Raw genomic sequence first — 14,669 nt, 5'->3', positions numbered from 1 at the left:
GTTGAGTTTTGATGTTTTGGGAATATTAATTCGCAAAAAAGTCACTACGCCATTATGGATGCAAGCAAACGGTAAAGTGGAGAGTCATGAGTGAAGTTAATCAAGAGCACGAGAACTAAACAAGATGAATGTAAAAATTGACGTGAATGGATCAGTGAATGAATCAGTGTCTTAGTATTTAGCTTAGATAACTATAATTGTGGACACTCAAATAATAATAATATGAAGAAAATAAAATAAAATAGAGGAATAGATAAATGAAGAAGAGATATAAATTTGCACGAGGCGAAAAAAAAACTACTACTATAAAAATGGAGCTCTTTGAATCGTGGAAAGCTAGAAATGACATTCAAAGGGTTTAGCCTTCACAAGCGATACAAGAAATATTATTTTGAATCTAACAGACTAACTTACCAATGAATTGTCCAAGTGAATGAAATACAAGCGTGAATAAAAGATTTTAATGTATTTCTGTACAACCACTTCTTGCTCACGGCCAAAAGCGATGCCAATGATGTCTTTACTTTTACGTAATAATGAAGTGTACGAAAAGTTAAAAATGAAATTGATGCAACCACTACATTAGAAAAGTTGAGAATCTTTACAAGGATGAGATATTAATATTCGTGTTTTTTGAGAACCTATTTTCTCGTTGGCGATAGGCAACCTAATGTGTTCTTGAACAAATCAACTGTTACACAATATTAACAATCGTATGATCGGTGGTAACACGTCACGGTGAAGCGTTAACATGCGCCACTGAACATTTCATTAAAGAACAGATTTTTGAATTTTATATATTCGCTGACTTTATGTGTGTACAAGAAATGTTATACATTATCTAATTCAAATATTTCAGATAAAACGTCCCTCTTTCCCAAGGACATTTCGCCATTACTGTTTTTCGTTCTTCGATGAACGAGGCTGCTTCTAACTGGTGCATAATGCTAAATCCTATTAAAATAAGGCATTCCTCAACGACTTTCGATCAAAACTACAGTGGGCCATACTGCTGACCGAATATAACAGACACCAGACAGTGTTTTTACAAGATTTTTTTATATTTACAATTCGGATTGAGCGATTAAAATATACAAAGCTACGAAAAATAATGATAAGAAGGTCCTTGTCTTTTTAGAAAAGCGTATTAAGACAGCATAAAAATTCATGAAAAAAAAAATTCAAGAGAACAAATGCAAGTTCACTAATTAATTATTTAAAAATTCTCAATTAAAGTCATTTAAAGATTGCGGACGCTGACTGAGTGGCCAAATACATTATGATCAACTAGAAATTGATTAGGGAAAAACGAAGATCAGTTTGTAAAGCACAACGAGTACTGTTCAGCATGTCCTCGCTAGATAGCAATACCTTGTTGGAGACTTTGGGTAAAGTAATGAGCTTACAATGTTGATAAACAAAGAAAACAGTAGAATTTCATTAGACTGGGCCGTAACTTGTTCAGCACTCTATTCTGATAAACTGTTGGTTTACATACAAGAATGATATTGATTTGAGCTTAATGAAAACCAAACGAGTAACTCTTATCATGACTAACTGACTGATCAAGAGTAATTCCTGTTAATACTATTCAAGCAATTTGGCTTATTTGCTATCGTTTCTTTGGATAAAAGTAAAAATCTAACTACAAATTTTGTTAGCCAACGTGCTTTTACCACAAACTTTATACTCGATATTATGTTCAGTTTTAAAGCGCCCTTTGCGGCAAAATTAATTTGCCATTTAAGCACAATGAACAAGTTAAGTGACTATTTCCGCCAAGGCCATCTGAAAAAACGCTGTGCAAATTTGACAATTGAAAACCTCAGTTGTCAGCCAGTTAAGCACGTTACTGTACAGAAACAAGAAATCCTGTGACCATCTACCCAGTTATTATTCTAAATCATTCAAAAAACACTACAGGCCAATTTGCAAAGAATTTTCGTGAGTGGACTTCGTCGGAGTAGTCACACTGCAACTGACATAAGTTTTACACCAAATGTTGTGTTGTAAAAGATAAACTAAACACAAAAAGTGTGGTTTTATTAATTTCGCACTTGGTGGAGTGTTTGGTATGTGCTTTTCCTTTTCCATCACAACATCAACACGGCTTCAATTTGGGCTCTTACTTCTTAAAAAGCGTCGACATGAAATCCACTGGTATAGGGAAGACGATAGTGGAGTTCTTCTCAGCTGAGATGGTGTTCAGAGTCTGTAGATAACGAAGCTGCATAGCGGATGGTGTTTCTGACATCACGTCAGCGGCTTCTTTCAGAGAACGTGACGCAGTCATCTCACCTTCAGCCGCGATAACCTGGAAACCAGTTAATAGGATTTTTCAGTCACCTGTTTCTAACAGCTAAGCGAAAAACTTCAGAAACTGCAGAATCCCGCTGCTGGAGCAGTGAAAAACCTAGGCATGAGGCATGAGGCATGAGGCTATCATTTTGACATTTTGACATGTTTACCGAGAGAATGGCGTCCTATGATTTCTGCGACTCCGCCTAGGCTAAGAACTGACCACCTAAAACGCAGCCCCGAAGAAGCCAGGGCAACTAGTCCTTATGTCTCTAAAAAAAACATATCAAAATACAAATGGTTTTCCACATCGGACTCCCAACTGGCAAATATGTAAAACCAGTTAATAGAGTATGTAACATCTCTTTTATTTACTGTTTTTTTACCGTGTGTAAGTAAAGTTTTTTGTTGTTGTTGTGCAAATGAGTAATCCTATTAAAATGAAACCACTGAACGAATTGAAAGGCCTTGAAATCGTTCTTGTTTAGTTCCAAATGGGACTTAGCTAATACCGAAAGTTTGGCGGCAGCAGGTTGGCGCAGTGGTGAGAGCGCTTGCCTTGCACTAATGCAGCCCGATTCCGGCCCGGTGCCATATGTGGGTTGAATTTGTCGTTGGTTCTCGCCTTGCTCCGAGGGTTTTTCCTCGAACTCGTTTTTCCTCCCTCCAGCTAAGGCTAATTTTTGAAATGAAGGAAAGTGTCATTCTCTAGTTAATGAAGCCTTTGGTTCTTAGGAACCTGGCTAAGTACAAGTATTCATGATGAAGTGTACTTTGTACCTTAGCACGAGCCTCTCGCGTGGCTTCTGCCTCAGCCGCCATTACACGTTGCAACTGGACTGGAAGGCGAACGTCCTTGCTGTGAAAAAAAAATGAGAAAACAGCAAACTGTGAAAACATGTGAACAATTTTCGTTGCATTAAACACTTTACTTATCAAAAACCTGTGTTCACAGCTAGTGTCCTATCACGGTACTCGGTCACCGGCCAGAGTGTGAACACAACTGTTAAGTTGTGCAAGTCGCAGGGCGAAGATTTGAGCACGATTATCAATCACAGGAGCTACAAGTGCAAGGTCGAGATCTAGGTCATGGTCAGCTGCAGAATTCGTTTGTCTACACAAACATTTTCCGAGTGCTCACTAAAACTGGTCCATAAAACTTACATCTCCACTCTTTCTACTCGAACTCCCCAAGGATCAGTGGCATCATCAAGGAACAGCTGGTTAAAGAAATAAAACAACAAAAGTTAGATTCATCAAGAGTAAGCTTTAAAATAGACAGTCAGAGTAACTACGTGCATTCCGTGGGTCTTAAAACATACAATTCATACAATACGTCTACTCGAGATTATACACTAATCTCACTAAGATTGATAGCGCGAGAGAAGCCTAACAACAGTTTATAACTGTCTTGTAAACTGATAAATTATTGCCATCGATATGACAGATACACCTGTAACATCTATGTGCAGATTGTGAGCGCAGCATTCTCAGTGAGTTACCTGCAGCATCTGAGTGCACATTGTTGCGCAACATTCCTAGTAAGTTATCTGGGGCATTTGAGTGCAGATTGTTAGTGCAGCATTTTCAGTAAGTTACTGGTTGCATGTGAGCTCAGATTGTGAGAGCAGAATTCTCAGTAAGTTACCTGCAGCATCTAAGTGCAGATTGTGTATATGCAGCATTCTCAGTGAGTTACCTGCAGCATGTGAGTTCAGATTGTGAGTGCAGCATTCTCAGTGAGTTACCTGCAGCATGTGAGTTCGGATTGTGAGTGCAGCATTCTCAGTAAGTTACCTGCAGCATCTAAGTGCAGATTGTGTATGTGCAGCATTCTCAGTGAGTTACCTGCAGCATGTGAGTTCAGATTGTGAGTGCAGCATTCTCAGTGAGTTACCTGCAGCATGTGAGTTCGGATTGTGAGTGCAGCATTCTCAGTAAGTTACCTGCAGCATGTGAGTTCAGATTGTGAGTGCAGCATTCTCAGTGAGTTACCTGCAGCATGTGAGTTCAGATTGTGAGTGCAGCATTCTCAGTGAGGTACCTGCAGCATGTGAGTTCAGATTGTGAGTGCAGCATTCTCAGTGAGTTACCTGCAGCATGTGAGTTCAGATTGTGAGTGCAGCATTCTCAGTGAGTTACCTGCAGCATGTGAGTTCGGATTGTGAGTGCAGCATTCTCAGTAAGTTACCTACAGCATCTAAGTGCAGATTGTGTATGTGCAGCATTCTCAGTGAGTTACCTGCAGCATGTGAGTTCGGATTGTGAGTGCAGCATTCTCAGTGAGTTACCTGCAGCATGTGAGTTCAGATTGTGAGTGCAGCATTCTCAGTAAGTTACCTGCAGCATCTAAGTGCAGATTGTGTATGTGCAGCATTCTCAGTGAGTTACCTGCAGCATGTGAGTTCAGATTGTGAGTGCAGCATTCTCAGTGAGTTACCTGCAGCATGTGAGTTCAGATTGTGAGTGCAGCATTCTCAGTAAGTTACTGGCAGCATGTGAGTTCAGATTGTGAGTGCAGCATTCTCAGTGAGTTACCTGCAGCATGTGAGTTCGGATTGTGAGTGCAGCATTCTCAGTGAGTTACCTGCAGCATGTGAGTTCAGATTATGAGTGCAGCATTCTCAGTGAGTTACCTGCAGCATGTGAGTTCAGATTGTGAGTGCAGCATTCTCAGTGAGTTACCTGCAGCATGTGAGTTCGGATTGTGAGTGCAGCATTCTCAGTAAGTTACTGGCAGCATCTAAGTGCAGATTGTGTATGTGCAGCATTCTCAGTGAGTTACCTGCAGCATGTGAGCTCGGATTGTGAGTGCAGCATTCTCAGTGAGTTACCTGCAGCATGTGAGTTCGGATTGTGAGTGCAGCATTCTCAGTGAGTTACCTGCAGCATGTGAGTTCGGATTGTGAGTGCAGCATTCTCAGTAAGTTACTGGCAGCATCTAAGTGCAGATTGTGTATGTGCAGCATTCTCAGTGAGTTACCTGCAGCATGTGAGCTCGGATTGTGAGTGCAGCATTCTCAGTGAGTTACCTGCAGCATGTGAGTTCGGATTGTGAGTGCAGCATTCTCAGTGAGTTACCTGCAGCATGTGAGTTCGGATTGTGAGTGCAGCATTCTCAGTAAGTTACTGGCAGCATCTAAGTGCAGATTGTGTATGTGCAGCATTCTCAGTGAGTTACCTGCAGCATGTGAGTTCAGATTGTGAGTGCAGCATTCTCAGTGAGTTACCTGCAGCATGTGAGTTCGGATTGTGAGTGCAGCATTCTCAGTGAGTTACCTGCAGCATGTGAGTTCGGATTGTGAGTGCAGCATTCTCAGTGAGTTACCTGCAGCATGTGAGTTCGGATTGTGAGTGCAGCATTCTCAGTGAGTTACCTGCAGCATGTGAGTTCAGATTGTGAGTGCAGCATTCTCAGTAAGTTACTGGCAGCATGTGAGTTCGGATTGTGAGTGCAGCATTCTCAGTGAGTTACCTGCAGCATGTGAGTTCAGATTGTGAGTGCAGCATTCTCAGTGAGTTACCTGCAGCATGTGAGTTCAGATTGTGAGTGCAGCATTCTCAGTAAGTTACTGGCAGCATGTGAGTTCGGATTGTGAGTGCAGAATTCTCAGTAAGTTACTGGCAGCATGTGAGTTCAGATTATGAGTGCAGCATTCTCAGTGAGTTACCTGCAGCATGTGAGTTCAGATTGTGAGTGCAGCATTCTCAGTGAGTTACTGGCAGCATGTGAGTTCGGATTGTGAGTGCAGCATTCTCAGTGAGTTACCTGCAGCATCTAAGTGCAGATTGTGTATGTGCAGCATTCTCAGTGAGTTACCTGCAGCATGTGAGTTCAGATTGTGAGTGCAGCATTCTCAGTGAGTTACCTGCAGCATGTGAGTTCAGATTGTGAGTGCAGCATTCTCAGTAAGTTACTGGCAGCATGTGAGTTCGGATTGTGAGTGCAGCATTCTCAGTGAGTTACCTGCAGCATGTGAGTTCAGATTATGAGTGCAGCATTCTCAGTGAGTTACCTGCAGCATGTGAGTTCAGATTGTGAGTGCAGCATTCTCAGTGAGTTACTGGCAGCATGTGAGTTCGGATTGTGAGTGCAGCATTCTCAGTGAGTTACCTGCAGCATGTGAGTTCGGATTGTGAGTGCAGCATTCTCAGTGAGTTACCTGCAGCATGTGAGTTCGGATTGTGAGTGCAGCATTCTCAGTGAGTTACCTGCAGCATGTGAGTTCAGATTGTGAGTGCAGCATTCTCAGTAAGTTACTGGCAGCATGTGAGTTCGGATTGTGAGTGCAGCATTCTCAGTGAGTTACCTGCAGCATGTGAGTTCAGATTGTGAGTGCAGCATTCTCAGTGAGTTACCTGCAGCATGTGAGTTCAGATTGTGAGTGCAGCATTCTCAGTAAGTTACTGGCAGCATGTGAGTTCGGATTGTGAGTGCAGAATTCTCAGTAAGTTACTGGCAGCATGTGAGTTCAGATTATGAGTGCAGCATTCTCAGTGAGTTACCTGCAGCATGTGAGTTCAGATTGTGAGTGCAGCATTCTCAGTGAGTTACTGGCAGCATGTGAGTTCGGATTGTGAGTGCAGCATTCTCAGTGAGTTACCTGCAGCATCTAAGTGCAGATTGTGTATGTGCAGCATTCTCAGTGAGTTACCTGCAGCATGTGAGTTCGGATTGTGAGTGCAGCATTCTCAGTGAGTTACCTGCAGCATGTGAGTTCAGATTATGAGTGCAGCATTCTCAGTGAGTTACCTGCAGCATGTGAGTTCAGATTGTGAGTGCAGCATTCTCAGTGAGTTACTGGCAGCATGTGAGTTCGGATTGTGAGTGCAGCATTCTCAGTAAGTTACTGGCAGCATCTAAGTGCAGATTGTGTATGTGCAGCATTCTCAGTGAGTTACCTGCAGCATGTGAGTTCAGATTGTGAGTGCAGCATTCTCAGTGAGTTACCTGCAGCATGTGAGTTCAGATTGTGAGTGCAGCATTCTCAGTAAGTTACTGGCAGCATGTGAGTTCGGATTGTGAGTGCAGAATTCTCAGTAAGTTACTGGCAGCATGTGAGTTCAGATTATGAGTGCAGCATTCTCAGTGAGTTACCTGCAGCATGTGAGTTCAGATTGTGAGTGCAGCATTCTCAGTGAGTTACTGGCAGCATGTGAGTTCGGATTGTGAGTGCAGCATTCTCAGTGAGTTACCTGCAGCATCTAAGTGCAGATTGTGTATGTGCAGCATTCTCAGTGAGTTACCTGCAGCATGTGAGTTCAGATTGTGAGTGCAGCATTCTCAGTGAGTTACCTGCAGCATGTGAGTTCAGATTGTGAGTGCAGCATTCTCAGTAAGTTACTGGCAGCATGTGAGTTCGGATTGTGAGTGCAGCATTCTCAGTGAGTTACCTGCAGCATGTGAGTTCAGATTATGAGTGCAGCATTCTCAGTGAGTTACCTGCAGCATGTGAGTTCAGATTGTGAGTGCAGCATTCTCAGTGAGTTACTGGCAGCATGTGAGTTCGGATTGTGAGTGCAGCATTCTCAGTGAGTTACCTGCAGCATGTGAGTTCGGATTGTGAGTGCAGCATTCTCAGTGAGTTACCTGCAGCATGTGAGTTCGGATTGTGAGTGCAGCATTCTCAGTGAGTTACCTGCAGCATGTGAGTTCAGATTGTGAGTGCAGCATTCTCAGTAAGTTACTGGCAGCATGTGAGTTCGGATTGTGAGTGCAGCATTCTCAGTGAGTTACCTGCAGCATGTGAGTTCAGATTGTGAGTGCAGCATTCTCAGTGAGTTACCTGCAGCATGTGAGTTCAGATTGTGAGTGCAGCATTCTCAGTAAGTTACTGGCAGCATGTGAGTTCGGATTGTGAGTGCAGAATTCTCAGTAAGTTACTGGCAGCATGTGAGTTCAGATTATGAGTGCAGCATTCTCAGTGAGTTACCTGCAGCATGTGAGTTCAGATTGTGAGTGCAGCATTCTCAGTGAGTTACTGGCAGCATGTGAGTTCGGATTGTGAGTGCAGCATTCTCAGTGAGTTACCTGCAGCATCTAAGTGCAGATTGTGTATGTGCAGCATTCTCAGTGAGTTACCTGCAGCATGTGAGTTCAGATTGTGAGTGCAGCATTCTCAGTGAGTTACCTGCAGCATGTGAGTTCAGATTGTGAGTGCAGCATTCTCAGTAAGTTACTGGCAGCATGTGAGTTCGGATTGTGAGTGCAGCATTCTCAGTGAGTTACCTGCAGCATGTGAGTTCAGATTATGAGTGCAGCATTCTCAGTGAGTTACCTGCAGCATGTGAGTTCAGATTGTGAGTGCAGCATTCTCAGTGAGTTACTGGCAGCATGTGAGTTCGGATTGTGAGTGCAGCATTCTCAGTAAGTTACTGGCAGCATCTAAGTGCAGATTGTGTATGTGCAGCATTCTCAGTGAGTTACCTGCAGCATGTGAGTTCAGATTGTGAGTGCAGCATTCTCAGTGAGTTACCTGCAGCATGTGAGTTCGGATTGTGAGTGCAGCATTCTCAGTGAGTTACCTGCAGCATGTGAGTTCGGATTGTGAGTGCAGCATTCTCAGTGAGTTACCTGCAGCATGTGAGTTCAGATTGTGAGTGCAGCATTCTCAGTGAGTTACCTGCAGCATGTGAGTTCGGATTGTGAGTGCAGCATTCTCAGTGAGTTACCTGCAGCATGTGAGTTCAGATTGTGAGTGCAGCATTCTCAGTGAGTTACCTGCAGCATGTGAGTTCGGATTGTGAGTGCAGCATTCTCAGTGAGTTACCTGCAGCATGTGAGTTCGGATTGTGAGTGCAGCATTCTCAGTGAGTTACCTGCAGCATGTGAGTTCGGATTGTGAGTGCAGCATTCTCAGTAAGTTACCTGCAGCATCTAAGTGCAGATTGTGTATGTGCAGCATTCTCAGTGAGTTACCTGCAGCATGTGAGTTCAGATTGTGAGTGCAGCATTCTCAGTGAGTTACCTGCAGCATGTGAGTTCAGATTGTGAGTGCAGCATTCTCAGTAAGTTACTGGCAGCATGTGAGTTCAGATTGTGAGTGCAGCATTCTCAGTGAGTTACCTGCAGCATGTGAGTTCGGATTGTGAGTGCAGCATTCTCAGTGAGTTACCTGCAGCATGTGAGTTCAGATTGTGAGTGCAGCATTCTCAGTGAGTTACCTGCAGCATGTGAGTTCAGATTGTGTATGTGCAGCATTCTCAGTGAGGTACCTGCAGCATGTGAGTTCAGATTGTGAGTGCAGCATTCTCAGTAAGTTACCTGCAGCATGTGAGTTCAGATTGTGTATGTGCTGCATTCTCAGTGAGGTACCTGCAGCATGTGAGTTCAGATTGTGAGTGCAGCATTCTCAGTGAGTTACCTGCAGCATGTGAGTTCGGATTGTGAGTGCAGCATTCTCAGTGAGTTACCTGCAGCATGTGAGTTCGGATTGTGAGTGCAGCATTCTCAGTAAGTTACTGGCAGCATCTAAGTGCAGATTGTGTGTGTGTATGCATCATCTGAGTGCAGATTGTGAGTACAGGATTGTCAGTAAGTTATCTGCATCATCTGAGTGCAGATTGTGTATGTACAGTATTCTCAGTGCGTTACCTGCAACATCTGAGTGCAGATTGTGAGGGCAGCATTCACAGTGACTTACCTGCATTTGTGCACTAAGTCCTTCCCTGTCCATCAAGATCTCAGTCAGATTTTTTGTACCAATCATGTTTCGCAAGGTAGTCTGGGCCAGTAGTTTGGTGGATCCTTGGGCGTCTGAGACGTTTGTTACAGACACTGGTGCATTCTGGATCCTGAAATACACTACTGCGTCAACAGTAACTGTAACGCTGTCACGTGTGAGAGCCTAGCCAATACAATTGCAGAATATCAGTACTGTACTGTGTAAAATGAGTGTTTAGGATGTAATGTCAGTTCAACAGTAAAAGGTCAACTATATCGCACCTTATTAAATTAAGATAATTTGATTTAATCCGCCACTCCTAGTGACGATCTCATGAAAAACGACCAGAGATTATTCAGTCATTAGTAGCAAATATACCGTTTAGTAGATTCTTGTCTATGATGGGAGATTTTAATCCAAAAAGACTTTTACATGGCACGCATTACCTTATAATTATGCCAATTCTCAATAAAGATGACAATGTTAATTTACCTCTTGAGGAGGAACATCAAACGACACAGTTCTTAAATCCACTTTGCTGTACTGATCGATTTTAGGAAGAACGAAAAATAAACCTGCAAAATTTACACATTGTTTCAGTTTTAATTACACATATGTAGTTTTCTAATCTAACGAACCATCTAACTTGATGTACTAGACGAGAAATCTTGTTTAGAAAGCAAACGGACTTTTGTAAGGCATTGTTTGGAGATTGTTTTAGCCAAAGAGACATGTTCTGTAAAGCTAGAGCGTCGGACCGTAGCTTCCACTACTGTTAGAACGACCCAAAATATTTTCCGAATTGTTTAAGGCTTTGACAGATGAACGACTTTCTCAAAGAAAGACGTTCATTTAATTAATTTATCAAATCAAAGTGGAGTCCTTAAGGTTTCAGATATTTTCTCTTAACTTATACTAATGGATTCCTTGCTGTGAATTTCCCCAGTCAGGCGTGAACATTTGTTAAAAAGGAAAAAAAAAAAATAAACCGTAACAACAAGTAAGCGAAATGCAAATCATCCCTAAATTTGTTATAGCGAATCAGTAAAATTCCTAGCTAATCTAGTTCAAAGATCAAGATCAACTATCCAACATAAGACATAACGGTCACTTGTAAGCAGACAGCCGCCTCTTACCTGGTCCCCGGGCCCCGCCGGGGAGTATCCTCCCAAGTCTGAAAATCACAGCTCTCTCATACTCTTGCACAATCTGTTTAACAGAGTGATTTGATTTAACCCGTGAAACAGTATAAACCAATGAAATCTATCTCCTGTTTTGAGTTAGTATACGTATGCAATGTTGAAATCTGCTTGGCTGAGTTATCGCGCACTGTCAGGTAAATATCAGCAGAATTCTACCACTATGCTGCAATTTGATTGACTGAACATTTGCGCGCTAATCTAACTGTTAATTAGTGTACATTAGCGTGAGCCGTGGTCAACAAAATGACCCAGTTCTCTCATTTCTCCGACGCTTTAGAGGAACATTTAGAAAAACTGCTAAATATTTAACTAAATTCCCGAGAAGACAGGACATTCACCGTCTAATACGGGACTTTTAAAAAGTTCAAGACTGTTGAGTAAACGGATGAACCCGCGTACACAGCTAGCGACAGCGGCATTCAGCAATTCAGTCCGTAAACCTTTTTTCGTCAAAGCGCGAAGTTTACTGCTGTTTACCTCTTTTAATACTATTATTTGATGCTACTTACCGCGATAATCTCAAACCGCTTTTAAAATCTTCATAATATACCATGAAAAGGGGTAAATGATCATCTAATCTATTTACTTACCTTCAAGCAAAAAAATAAAGAAAACGGGAATGTTACAATGACAAGTATATAACTCAGAACGGTAATAACGATTCCACATATTCCCAGTTCCCCTCCGTCTGGTTGACTGGCTGAAAAGTAAACAAGTGACAGCTGAATGACAGGTTCAGTGACAGGTGGAACTCCACCCAAAACAATAGGTCTACGCCTTTCAACTTGAAATTCATACACTTCAGCTATGTTGTGGGTTGATTCCACTGAAACTTTTTTTCACTGAGACACTAATTCTCTTATTCAATGTTCAACAAAGAAGCAATTTGACAATTTTATTCAGCTACCGAATTTTTGCCGCAGTGAGTAAAAAGTTACGCGAAACTGCAAAATTTGATACCTCTACTATGGTTCCGTGGTATTTTTTTCAGGAAGCAGAAAATCAGTAATGTTCTCTTGATAACTCTAAATAAGGCAAAAGAAATATTCTCCATGACTGGTAAGTATATTTCTTATCTTCAAAACTTGTCGAAACCAACTGGTAGAGAGTTTAATGCATCATTTGCAATATACACACTATATTGTCGAGCAGATAATAATGATATTAACGCCCGATTTAACCACCGCTGAAAAATCCTTATGATAAAAAAATGATTTCGCTTATCCAGCAGGTTTTTTTTTTTTTTTTTTTTTTTTTTTTGGCGCTGTATAGGATTAATGAAAAGTGCATGATACATTTCCATCAATTTTGCGCAATTTCACTTACTTGTTCAATTAACATTACTAAAGAAAAACCTACTAGTACTTCTGACTGTTTACATTATTATAAAGCGATATTAGAACAACCAAACAAATTGCAGCCGACCCTCCCTAATCAACTTTACCTGCACAACTAAACAAACACAACGCTACCCTTTTTGCCTACACAGCATATTTACAGGCTTTCAGAAGACTGTGTTATCGTTGCTTCGGTTCTAAGTTCAAATCGTTAGCTTTACAGTCACGGCATGAAGTTTCAATTCTGACAATGGTGACGCTGCAGCCATTACTTCTAACCACACGGGATATTACACGAGGGATTTGCCATCACTGATAACGTTTGGGTTCAAAGGGAGTTTCGCACGTCAAACCTTCTCAACTTCATATTTACATTGAAAATCACGTATGTTCCACACGGAAACATCAATAAATAGACAACAGGAACAAGATGATAGAGTAAAATGACTCTTGACGGGTGTTCGGAAGTGCTCAACCGTTTCGATCATTTCAAAACATGAAACGCTTAACTGTTTTAATTATAAAGTTCTTACACAAATTTAATTCAAACGAGCATGACAAAGATTGTAAAACGAAACATTTCGATTGAACGAAACTTTTTGACCAAGCGATATATACTGAAAATATAACTCCCTTGCCAGGGAAAAAAATCAAAAATAGCGACGAGAGGAAGACGATGATCTAAAGGTTAAAGTAAATGAATTCCAACTTACAACTCATGCACTGAATGCGGGGTAGACCGCCAACTTGACATCCTCCGTGCTGTAGTGATTCCTGAGACATTTTCACGCGCTAGAAAGAACTCCAAACTAAGGAGAGTGCCGCTATGCAGGAAGTTTGTACACAGTTGAGATGATCTAACTTCATGTTTTGTCACGGCCCATAGTACCTGCTTAGCTGTGACAAGGGACACACAACACCTGTTAAAGAGTCCCTCTAAAACTGAATGCGCGTAAATTGCGATAACACCCATACATAAATACACGACCTGTACACCTTTTCTGTAAGAAAAACCAGTAAATAGCCCATATCAAGCAAACCAAAATTCATTTATGACGAGGTTTGTACAATCTTGTTTCTTTTTTAAAACGTTTTTACTAGAGTGAAAACAATTTTCCAACTGAAAAACGCAGTACATTTCCATGAAGTTAGTTTGACATTTTCTTGTCACAAAAAGGACAATCCAGTGATCTTTTGTCCACTTAGATAGAAGTGTTGCAAAAACAAAACCCTGTTGAAAATATTTTAAAATAAATTTTATAATACAATCGAAAATGGAACGATAAACTCCACTAACATCTTTTCCAAAGTTTTTTAAACTACGCGCTGCATTTCCTTTCACGTTAATAGTGCGGACCATGGCAATTTCTTTGCTGTTTTGTCGTTATAAGTAAGCTGTCTATAAAGCCTAAAAGGCAGCTACAAAAGTACTCTGTTCATTTTACAAGTCTATTGCGACAGATGTGTTTATAGAGAATCCATCCGTATGCTAATGTTTTACACCGATTCACCCTGTTATTTGTGAACTACTCGTGCGGCAAATGCCAACCTAAAGAGGGACTCACGGCTATCGTATCCCTCCCTTCGATCATGATGTAGCTAACTGATGTGGAATCGAGACGAGCTGGCCTCAGTCTTCTCCAAGACAGAATGACCTGCCGCGCTACAGAGAGGCTTCAGGTACTCTTGCGCAACAACAACACCGAATCAGAAAATACACTACGTATTTTTTGTGGTTTAAGGACTGTTCATTTTTTCCTGTATTTCAGAAACACATGAATTAATGATCACTGTTTTCATAGCATTAGGCCTGGAAAACAGATCTTAAGTTGCAAGAGAGCTAAGATTTAGTGACCGGTGTTATCAACCCACTGCCACCTTAAAACAGACTTTCAGACTTTTCGTCATTCTCGTCCCCATAGCCCTATTCGCTTCTCTTAGCAAGCGGGGCCTTGGCACGAAAAACGAGGGGCCCTTCGTTTCTCGCGCCAAGGCCCCGACTATGAGAAGCAAACAAGCTGTGAGACGGCCTGTGAGAACCAGAATGAATTTTGGTCTCAAAAGCGCTGCCCAGTCCCTGCCCAAAACACCATCTGTAAAACAGTTGTTACCATGATTAGTTTGACAGACTCGGTTCCTTCAGTCTGTGTGCGGGGTCAGAAGGCAGA

At 41.7% G+C, this 14,669-nt stretch overlaps 1 protein-coding gene across 1 annotated transcript; it reads right to left on the bottom strand.

The window, feature by feature from the left end:
* Positions 1-434: 434 nt before the first annotated feature.
* LOC110069628 (band 7 protein AGAP004871-like) lies at positions 435-13,370 on the bottom strand. The gene is made up of 8 exons (XM_020777150.2): positions 13,215-13,370; positions 11,755-11,864; positions 11,099-11,171; positions 10,455-10,537; positions 9,942-10,145; positions 3,463-3,518; positions 3,079-3,157; positions 435-2,314 (listed from the first exon to the last, which is right to left on the bottom strand). Exons 1-8 carry the CDS (start codon positions 13,282-13,284, stop codon positions 2,126-2,128), a joined length of 864 nt encoding a protein of 287 aa, XP_020632809.2. The 5' UTR covers positions 13,285-13,370; the 3' UTR covers positions 435-2,125.
* Between the last annotated feature and the right edge of the window lie 1,299 nt (positions 13,371-14,669).

The sequence above is a fragment of the Orbicella faveolata genome, unplaced genomic scaffold (assembly GCF_042242905.1).
Source record: "Orbicella faveolata isolate gen_17 unplaced genomic scaffold, um_ofav_v1 contig_37, whole genome shotgun sequence".
Classification (NCBI taxonomy): domain Eukaryota; kingdom Metazoa; phylum Cnidaria; class Anthozoa; order Scleractinia; family Merulinidae; genus Orbicella; species Orbicella faveolata.
The sequence above is the reverse complement of the archived record's forward strand: the minus strand, read 5'-3'. Positions and strand labels throughout refer to the sequence as shown.